General features: G+C 34.5%; 1 protein-coding gene across 3 annotated transcripts; it reads left to right on the forward strand.

Moving 5' to 3' along the window:
• The first annotated feature begins 2,238 nt into the window (after window positions 1-2,238).
• On the forward strand, window positions 2,239-10,297 carry LOC137638394 (uncharacterized). 3 transcript variants are annotated; one of them, XM_068370428.1, is made up of 2 exons: window positions 2,239-2,881; window positions 3,198-10,297. In XM_068370428.1, the coding sequence occupies exon 2, from the start codon at window positions 6,628-6,630 to the stop codon at window positions 8,596-8,598; it is 1,971 nt and encodes a 656-aa protein (XP_068226529.1). In that variant the 5' UTR covers window positions 2,239-2,881; window positions 3,198-6,627; the 3' UTR covers window positions 8,599-10,297. The 3 variants fall into 3 exon arrangements, with proteins under 3 accessions (XP_068226529.1, XP_068226530.1, XP_068226531.1); XM_068370429.1 differs by having other exon boundaries at window positions 6,652-10,297; XM_068370430.1 differs by having other exon boundaries at window positions 3,198-6,609.
• Window positions 10,298-10,987: the final 690 nt, after the last annotated feature.

Here is a 10,987-nt window from a genome sequence, read left to right on the forward strand (position 1 = left end):
TCCCGATGTCTAGTAAAGTTCATGACCTAGGCTTATCTCTTGAATGTAACTTGTCTCTCAGTGCCCAAATAGATATGTAGTAAAACTGCTGGTTATCATCTCGGAAACATTGCTATTATAAAAAAGTACCTGGATGAATATTCTGTAAAGAAACTTATGATACTTGACCACTGTAATTCCATCTATTGCAATTTACCAAAAGTACAACTTAAGAAATCACGAAACATAATAAACAGAGAGCAAGAATGATAAAAGGTGTTCCACTTAGAGAAAGGATCACTCCTATACTAATTGATTTACATTGGCTGTCGATTAAAGCAAGGATTGAATTCAAAGTGTGCAATAATCCACCAAGTCATCAAAACTGGCCGTCCAAAATGTCTTAGAGAATTACTACATATTGTGGAGCCAACAAGTCGTGTTGAGACGAGAATGTTTATAGATGGTTTCAAACTATTAGAACCTAGATTTATGTATACTGAAGACTCTAGAACCTTTGAATATGTGGCCCCGAGGTTTAAAGGCCGCTCATGAATGGTTGAAGCAAGGGACAGTGACATCACCCTATCAAGCAGAACAATGTCCTAGAGACTGACCATATATCATGTGATCAGTGCCGAAGCCCCATCTCCATCCAAGGTAGGACCAGGGAGGGCCTAGCAGTGGCTGCTGATGACTCAACAGTTAGACCTATAACCTCCCCCCCCCCATCCTTAGCTCACGAGGATGGCGAGATTGCAGACACTAATGGCACTAAGGAGACTAGCGGGACTCGAACCCCCGACTGGCAAACACTAGGCAGAGACGTTACCAATCAGGCCACAAGAACCTATGCAATAAACTCTCACGAATCAACTGAATGATTGAAGATATTAAATGAAGACCTTTTTTTATTCTGCAAGTGCTTCAACAGTGAGGATTTAACAGTAAGCGAACAATACGCGATGTGAAATGCTGGATGATCTCGAATGAATATGATAAAACGACTGTGGAGGTCCTGTAAAGAGTAGAGTTCCCTCGCTGTACAGGATCGGAGAAGTAGCCCTTAAAGTAAAGTAAGTAGTAGTGTATTGGTGAGAATATTTCAAAATTCGAAAGCATTAATATCCTCAATTTATTTTGACTTTAAAGAATATAGTAAAATAATCTATTGGAAATAATTTTGTCTGAAGTGCAAGATGAAACACTTAAGATTTTTCTCAATTTATTTTGGCTTTAGAAATATAGCAAGATAATCTATTGGGAATCATTTTGTGTAAAGTGCAAGATTAAACATTTAGATTTTTTAAAATTTATTTTGGCTTTAAAAATATAGCAAGATAATCTATTGGAAATCATTTTGTCTGAAATACAAGATTGAACATTTAGATTTTTCTCAATTTATTTTGGCTTTAAAGATTATAGTAAGATAATCTATTGGAAATCATTTTGTCTGAAGTGCAAGATGAAACACTTAGATTTTTCTCAATTTATTTTGGCTTTAAAGAATATAGTTAGATAATCTATTGGAAATCATTTTGTCTGAAGTACAAGATTAAACACATGGATGTTTTGTGCAAGGTTAAAAACGGCCTAAAGTCATGACGAACTAGTTTTGTCTCTTGATTTGCAACCTGTTGGTAAGCTGTTATCTGGAGAAGGGTTACTTCTTCTGGTGTCAAGTAAGGAGAACTGGAAAAAAATATAGAGTTGAAAGGGGAACGAGAATTAATAAAAAAAACAGAGAATTATAAAAGACTTGAGTGTACACTCGGGCACGCTGTACTGTCTTGTTTTTCTTCCTCTTGTTTTGTTAAAGTTTTTATAGTTTATATAGGAGATATTCATTCTAATATTGTTACTCTTCTTGAGAAATTTATTTTTCCTTATTTTCCTCACTGGGCTACTTTCCCTTTTGGAGCCCTTTGGCTTATAGCATCCTGCTTTTCCATCTAGGGTTGTAGCTTAGCAAGTAATGAAAATAATAATAATAATAATAATAATAATAATAATAATAATAATAATAAGAAGAAGAAGAAGAAGAAGAAGAAGAAGAAGAAGAAGAAGAAGAAGAAGAAGAAGAAGAAGAAGAAAATTGATAACAGCTCGAGATTTGGTTACTCGAAAATTGGGAACTCAGGAACTGAGAAATGAAAACTTCAAAATAAGAAAAATAAAGAAAAAATCGAGAACTAGGATAAAAAAAAGTTAGAGTAAATCAAGATCTCATCAGGTCTGAGGAAGGCGAAGACTGTTTGGGAAAGGTGAAGTAGTCTGAAATAGCTGAATATTTACAGTCCTATTTTGAATATTATTTGTTGAAAAAAGTTAAACTTTTTTCACTTTGTTGTTTTTAACTTTTGAGTGTAGTGTCCATCCTTTATGGTCCTTGATTTTCTACTTTGCTTGTTTCAAAATTCTAAGTTTCTTTTTTGTTTTTGGGAAAAGTTTAAATTGTTTATAATGGTTAGTTCGTGTTCTTGCTTTGGAGACTCGTTCAGTTTCAGTATGTTATATTTTAAGTTTGTGAAAGCATCAATAGTTTGCAACCATAAAATTCCTCCTTTAAAGTGATAATTTAATAATAGAGTTTTGAGACTGAACGAACCTTTACTTCACCTCAAAAGTTTACTTCTAGTCCCAGCGTTTGAAGACGGAAGTGCATTTTCACTCAGCAGCTGAGAAGGGCGTGTTAACTCTTCACTAATATTTTTCACCAATCCAGCGTAAATTTTAATATGGAGCATTAAGTGATTAGTGTGACCGTTGGTCGAGGATGATCCTGCTTGGAAGTGCGAGCACTTGGATTACTTCTTGAGGCTACTATACCATGGAGTTACATCGATTTTTGAATTAACAACGACAGCTGCAATTGACCTAGAGAGGCTTGCTTAGAGTGGAGGTAAGTTGCAAACCACATTGATGCTTGTGCCTTGTAAATTTCACTCGAGTTACTCATTCACTTTGAATGAATTGTCTCCTTAACCTGAACCATAAAATATCATCCAAAGGACCAACCATATTGTTTTCACTTAAAATTTAGAATTTATTGCCGGTTTAACTACTTATATTTGTGAAGTGTCTTGTTTTATTCTGCTCGTTTGAGTTCATATTTGCTTCATGCATTTATTATATTAACTGGCAGTTAAATAGTTTTGTTTATATATTTTCGTATATTTGCTCTCTATTAATAGAGCGTATTTATGACATATTTATAGATCCTGAGGACTTTTCTGGTATTGGGGGTTGTTAGTGAGGTCGCATCATCGGTCTTCATAAGGACGGATAACTCGCTTAAATACCAAGAAGCAATAAGACCATCTACGATCCTGAGCCATTTTCTTTAATACATATTTCAGTGATAGTTCTGTTTATGTAAAATAAATATTTGAATTCGCTCTTGATCATAATTTATTGCCATTGATAATTTTTTAAATCTCCAGTATTTTGAAAATGGCGCCCAACGTGGGGCCCGTTAAAGATCTTTTGCTTCATGGTGTTCTTCCTCGTCGGGTTCAATCTTTCGATCGCGGTCACACATTTTTAGCTTCGTAAATATTTTACTTGTTTATTATTTTGCTATGTTGGTCATATTTTTTGTGAATATTTGCGAATTTGCATAGGTTATATTTCCTTCGATAACGCTTTGCTTAATTTCTGAATTTGCTAATGGGTTTATTCATTATATATTGCACATTTCTACTTTTTAAGTTATAGCTGAATTTACATGCAATATGGAGAAGTTGAAGGCTCTTAAGATTTCACGTGGTCATTGTCGAACACAGGTGACCAAAAAGTGTGACAGTGTAAGGCTTAAATATGGTACTCTCACTGAGAAAGAAAGGATTAGTTTTGTATTATCCCTTCAAAATTTAAAAACAAAGTTAGATAGTTTGGACTCTCAGATAGTGGATATGCTTTTCAGTGAACAAAAGGATGAATCTGATATCAAAGATGAACTAGATTGTTGTGCTATTTATACGGATAATATTTTATCATCATTAGCTATGCTCGAGAAAGTCACAGCAGAAATTCCCTTGCCTAGTAACCCTTCTCCTAATATTAAATACCCATGTTTGCCTCTTCCTGTATATAATCATTCTGAGGGGGAAAGCATAGAAAATTTTTTTAAGGATTTTGAGAAGGCTATGGAGACAATGAAAGTAGACTCTTATCTTAAATTTATTTATCTCCAAAATCAACTAGGTAAACAGCCATTAGCGCTTGTGAAGTCTTTATCTTCTACTGAACAGAATTATAAGGAAGCCAAAGCCTTGTTACAAAAAGCTTTTGGTTCTGAATTAGGTCAGAAATTTGAAACTATGCTTGCCCTTTCAGGATTAAAATTAACGTATGACTCTGACCCATATGCCTTTATTGGTAAGATGAGAAGCATTAAAAACTCGTTTGCTGCACTTTCCATAACCATTGATGATGTCTTGCAATATTTCTTTTGGGATGCTATGAATGATGGTCTTAAATTACAATTAACTCAAATTACAAATAAAAACAAACCTTTGCTTAAGGATATTGAGGATAATATTTTTGAGGCCACAGAGCGTTACCTTGGGGTTCAGAAAAGATATCAGGAGAAGAAAGTTAATCGTAAAGTTCAGTCAGATGCTAGATCAACATTAAGTTTCGCTAGTAACGTACAGGTTGACTCTTCCAGTGCAGTGAAATTAAAGGGTTGTATTTTGTGTAGGGACGAAAATGGTTCCGAAAATGCTGATCATCCAGTTAACAGTTGTAAGGTTTATGCCTCTCCAAAGGCAAAGGTCGAAAGGCTGCTTAAGTTGAATGCTTGCACTAAATGTGCTAATCCTCATAAAACAAGTGCATGTAGATTCAGGTTCTTGAGAAAATGTAACAAATGTAACGACTGGCATTTTAGTTTTTTGTGTGAGAGTAATGTTAAAGTTACTACTAATAATGTCAATAAAGAAAAGGGCTCTTCCCCTGGAGCAACAAATGGTATGATAAGCATAGATTGCAATAAGGTCCTTTCACATACTGGGGCTTCCATTTTACCCACTTTCTCGGTTGTTTTGTCTAATAATGAGCAAATGCGTTGTCTTAAAGACAGTGGTTCTCAGCTTAATTTTATTGATGCTGAATTTGCAAAGCGAAATAATTTGGAAGTATTGGAGTCAAATTTCAGTGTCACTGTAAGAGGTATTAATTCTCAAAGAAAATTGTTGACTAATGTTGTTCGTGTTAATTTAAATAATAATGTGAACAGTTTTTGTGTGGAAGCAATCTGCCTTCCAGAAATCAATACAAAGCTAATTCTTCCAGGTTTGAGTCGAATTGTTGAAAGATTTATGGAAAAGGGATAAAAATTTGCAGATAAATTTTTGACAAAAGGGGAGGATATGATCTCTGATATTAAGTTCATACTTGGAACTCATTCTATTCATTGTTTAACAGAAATAACGAAATTGTTTGGCTCTGGTGTTCCCTCTGCATATTTGGAAACTTCCCTTGGTATTATGCTTTCTGGAAATGTTAATGAATACCTGAGAAATTTGCAAAGTATTCCTCACAGCAGTAATTCTACAAGGAACCCAAGCGTATTACTTAATCATTCTGAGGCTGATTCAGTAACTATTATTGAGCCGCAGAAAGATCATTCCCCAAATACTGAATGTATTTCTGCAGAAGTAGATTATGCTGTACTTGATGATAAAGGTAATCTTGTTCAATCTGAACTAAAAAAGCTACAGATGCTGTTCTCTCTGAACAGTGTTCTCAGATATTGAATTATGATAAAACTTTGTATAATGAATCTTGTGTCGAAAATGATGTGCATTTGATAAATTATGTTTTGAATTCTGTTACACGCAGTGATGATGGGAGACTAGTGCTTCCTATCTTATGGAACAAGAAAGTGTCTCATCTTCTTGGCAAAAATCAAACTCTTTCAAAGTTGGTTCTAAAGTCTAATTTTAAGAGATATCACAAAGATGGTAAGTCTCTTGGAATGATAGACGATGTTTTCAGAGAACAAGAGCGTCTAGGTATAATAGAGAGGGTAGATAATTTATCTCAATTCCTGGAGGAGCACCCTAGTTTTTCCTTTTTGCCACACATACCTGTATTCAGGTTCGAAAAGGAGAGTAGCAAATGTAGAATTTTTTTTCTTTCTAATATTAGTGAAAATGATCCCTCAAAGCCTTTAACAGTCAGCCACAATCAGGCAATGTTAGCGGGCCCTTGCCTTAATAAGAAACTATCTACTTCTATACTGCAATTCTGCAATTGAGATTTGATAGCAATGTCCTGTGCTTTGACTTGAAAAAAGCCTTCTTGCAAATTGTGCTGCCTGAATCTGATCAGCAAAAGCTTTTGTTTTATTGGTACAGAAATGTTGCCAAGGGTGATTTTTCATTGATAGTGTACAAACATGTTCGGCTTCCTTTTGGTCTTAGACCTAGTCCTGCTTTACTGCTTTTAGCTTTATATTATATTCTCATGATTGATATAAAGAATGATTCGCTACAAATTAGGAATTTGAAGAGAAATATTTATGATTTATGTTATATGGATAATTGAGCGATTTCATTCAATGACCCTGTCAAATTGAAATGGGCCTTCGATAATTTGAAGCAGATTTTTGAGCCTTGTGGATTTGAAGTACAACAGTTTATGACAAATTGTAAATCTTTGCAGAGTTCCATTGATGGAGAAACTGGTGAGAAGTCGACCCCTGTGACCAAGCTTTTTGGATTGCTTTGGAATACAAAGACTGATTCTTTGTCCACCCAGAAATTAGTTTTGGATAAGAATGCTTCATCTAAAAGGCAGATTTTGAGTTCTATTGCATCAAATTTTGATATCTTTAATTTTTGTGGACCTTTACTAAATAGAGCTAGAATATTCATGCATTCTTTGCAGTGCAATAAAGAAATTGGTTGGGACAATAGGCTATCAGAGGATCTGTTAAGAGAATGGAATAATATTGCTAAGCAGCTAAATTCTTCTCCAACGATTTCAGTTAATAGATTTGTCGGTAGGAGAGATGATATGTATAATTTGATTGCATATACAGACAGTTCTAGAAGCATTTACAGCTGTGTTGTGTTCTTATATGATTTGAGAACTAAAAAAAAAAACTTTGTCATGGCTAAGAACAAATTTGTTAACAAACAATTAGAATCTAAATCCATACCTTCTCTTGAATTTCAGGAAGTTTCTTTAGGGACTGAAGTGTTTCGTGATATTAGAAGAGAATTAAGTGGTTCTAATTGTGTTGAGCATATTAACATACTCGTAGTAGGGATGGATCTATACACAGATAGTCTAGTTTGCTTACATTGGTTATCAGCACATGTTACAAAGTTTGATAAATTGCGTAATTTGAGTATCTTTGTGAAAAATAGATTAGATAGTATCTTCAGAATGTGTGAAGAATTTCCTATTAAGTTTAAATTCTGTGCAGGCTCCAAAAACCCAGCTGATGCAATCACCCGACCTCTCTCCTACAAGCAATTAATGAATTCTAATTTTTTCAGTGGTACTGTTGCTGATGCAGATATTGATGTTTTCGCAAGTGATATGATGGAAGTCACCATTCCTAATACATTGCTCAGAGAAGAAGGTATAAGCTCTTCTCTTGAAAGTAGTAATGTTCATGTTGCTACCGAGTCTGTGGTTCGAGAGGATATAAACCATTTGGTTTCTATGGATTCCTTTTCAGGCTTCAAGAGCATAGTTTCAGTCCATAGGTATGTGATAAGGTTTATTAATAACCTGAAAATTGCAGTAAAGATGAGGGACCCAAGTAAATATTCACATTTTAATTGTCTTACTGATGAAGAAACTTTGTCAGAAGCTTATAACTTTGTAATCTACAGAGACCAGCAGATTCACTTTCCAGAAGCTTTTAAATATTTTGCAGGGTCTTCTAATGCAGTTAAAGAGATCCCTAATATAATCAGCCAACTTAATATTTATCCAGATCACAATGGTATATTGCGTGTTAGAAGTAAGACTGCACGCTGGAAGGACAGAGATAAATTTATGTTCTCGCCTATCCTTTTGTCAAAGGATAGCGTCCTGACCAAGAAATTAATCTTGGAAATGCATAAAATGACAAACCATGCTGGCATCTACTCATTGTTGACCGAATTTCGGAAAACTTTTTGGGTTTCACATTTCTTTTCAACTGTAAAGAAGATTTTGAAAGAATATATAAACTGCAGACGATTTCACAGACATGCAGTCAAATTGAATCAAAGTCCATGCAGAGATTTTAGGTTGAAACCTCCCAATATTCCCTTCAGATCTATTTTCCTGGACTATCTTGGCCCGTATTATATTAAGTACCAAGGGGTTAAAACAAAAATTTGGTTGCTTTGTATAACGTGTTTGTGGTCTCGAGCTATAAATTTAAAATTATGCTTTGACATGACTGTACCCACATTCTTGAGAGCACTTCAGTTACATATATGGGAGTATGGTACTCCACAATTGTGCTTTTCAGATATGGGATCTCAAATTGTTGCAGGTACTAATTTAATTTCTGATTTTTTAAGTGACCCAGATACTGTGCAATATCTACAGGAACATGGAATGAGGGCTGTAGAATTTGAGCAATACTACAAAGGCTGTAACTAACTTGGATCACTTGTGGAAAGTTGTGTTAAATTAGTTAAAAGACTTATATATGGTTCAGTTCGAAATACTGTATTGAATTCTCTTGATTTTGAGTTTCTTATAGCAGAGACTGTACATTCAGTTAATCGCAGGCCAATTGCTTTTCACGAGTCTTTAAGAGATAATAATCCAAATGAAGTCATTCCTGCTGCAATAACACCTGAAATTTTGCTAAAGGGCTATGAGTTGGTGTCTTTGAGCATCATTCCTAATTTGCAACCTCTTCCAGATTCCGACCCTTCATGGACTCCTAATAAGGATCCAATAGAGCATATTAAGGACAGTTATAGTAGATTGCGCAAGTCTCGTTCATGTTTAAAAGAAATTTATAACTCTGAATTCCTTGCAGCACTTGTGCATCAAGCCACAAATGTTGGTTCTAGATACAAGCCAGTATCGCACAAGAATTTGCAAGTTGGTGATATAGTGTTACTAAAAGATGTTCATTTGAAACCTGCAAATTATCCTATGGGAATCGTTAAAAGCGTTCAGATGAACTCAATTGGTGAAACCACTGGTGCAACAGTAATGAGAGGAAACGAAGAAAGAGTAAATAGATACTCTTCATCATTAATTCCTCTACTGAGTATTAATGAATATTCTCACTCTAAAGTAGTGCATAGGCAAGAGGATGGGCATTCCAATGAGGATCTTGCATTAAAGAGGCCTAAAAGATTGGCTGCTTTGAAAGGCGTACGAAAAACGAAAAATCTTTTTCTTCATGGAGATGCTTAATATTCATTACTTGTACCTTGTAAATAATTCTTGTATATTTTTAATTGTATGGGACATGAGGTTTTTTTTTTACTACTGATAAATAAAAATTAAATTTCTTCTGACACTAAAACAGTTGAAATTGAATGTCTTTGCTGGGAGTGTTGAAAAAGGTGAAACTTTTTCACTTTGTTCTTTTTAACTTTTGAGTGTAGTGTCCACCCTTTATGGTCCTTGATTTTCTACTTTGCTTGTTTCAAAATTCTAAGTTTCTTTTTTGTTTTTGGGAAAAGTTTAAATTGGAGACTCGTTCAGTTTCAGTATGTTATATTTTAAGTTTGTGAAAGCATCAATAGTTTGCAACCATAAAATTCCTCCTTTAAAGTGATAATTTAATAATAGAGTTTTGAGACTGAACGAAAACCTTTACTTCACCTCAAAAGTTTACTTCTAGTCCCAGCGTTTGAAGACGGCAGTGCATTTTCACTCAGCAGCTGAGAAGGGCGTGTTAACTCTTCACTAATATTTTTCACCAATCCAGCGTAAATTTTAATATGGAGCATTAAGTGATTAGTGTGACCGTTGGTCGAGGATGATCCTGCTTGGAAGTGCGAGCACTTGGATTACTTCTTGAGGCTACTATACCATGGAGTTACATCGATTTTTGAATTAACAACGACAGCTGCAATTGACCTAGAGAGGCTTGCTTAGAGTGGAGGTAAGTTGCAAACCACATTGATGCTTGTGCCTTGTAAATTTCACTCGAGTTACTCATTCACTTTGAATGAATTGTCTCCTTAACCTGAACCATAAAATATCATCCAAAGGACCAACCATATTGTTTTCATTCAAAATTTAGAATTTATTGCCGGTTTAACTACTTATATTTGTGAATTGTCTTCTTTTATTCTGCTCGTTCGAGTTCATATTTGCTTCATGCATTTATTATATTAACTGGCAGTTAAATAGTTTTGTTGATATATTTTCGTATATTTGCTCTCTATCAATAGAGCGTATTTATGACATATTTATAGATCCTGAGGACTTTTCTGGTATTGTGGGTTATAAGTGAGGTCGCATCATCGGTCTTCATAAGGACGGATACCTCGCTTAAATACCAAGAAGCAATAACACCATCTACGATCCTGAGCCATTTTCCTTAATACATATTTCAGTGATAGTTCTGTTTATGTAAAATAAATATTTGAATTCGCTCTTGATTATAATTTATTGCCATTTGATAAATTTTACACCTCCAGTATTTTGAAAATGTCTTGCTTTTAACAGGGGAAGGATGGGAAGACTATGGAATAACGAACTAAGAAAATTTGCGGGTATAAACTGGCATGGAAAGACCATAAACAGATGCTAGAAGAAGAACATGTCTGAGGCCTTTGTCCTACAATGGACTAGTAAGGGCTGATGATTATACATATATATATATATATATATATATATATATATAATAATTAAATTCCATTATATAATAGGAACTCAATTGTAGGAACTAGGGACTTGGGCAAGCAGACGTTGCTACTAGATGTACGATGTTTTGCAAGACGCCAAAATAGCATAATTTTAAACGCTAGTTAAATAAATAAATAAATAAATAAATAAATATTACGCAAACTGAATA

This window comes from Palaemon carinicauda, chromosome 3 (genome assembly GCF_036898095.1).
Source record: "Palaemon carinicauda isolate YSFRI2023 chromosome 3, ASM3689809v2, whole genome shotgun sequence".
Classification (NCBI taxonomy): domain Eukaryota; kingdom Metazoa; phylum Arthropoda; class Malacostraca; order Decapoda; family Palaemonidae; genus Palaemon; species Palaemon carinicauda.

Coding starts and splice junctions, on each gene's coding strand:
- LOC137638394 (XM_068370428.1), top strand. CDS start 6,628: ATGACAAATTGTAAATCTTTGCAGAGTTCCATTGATGGAGAAACTGGT.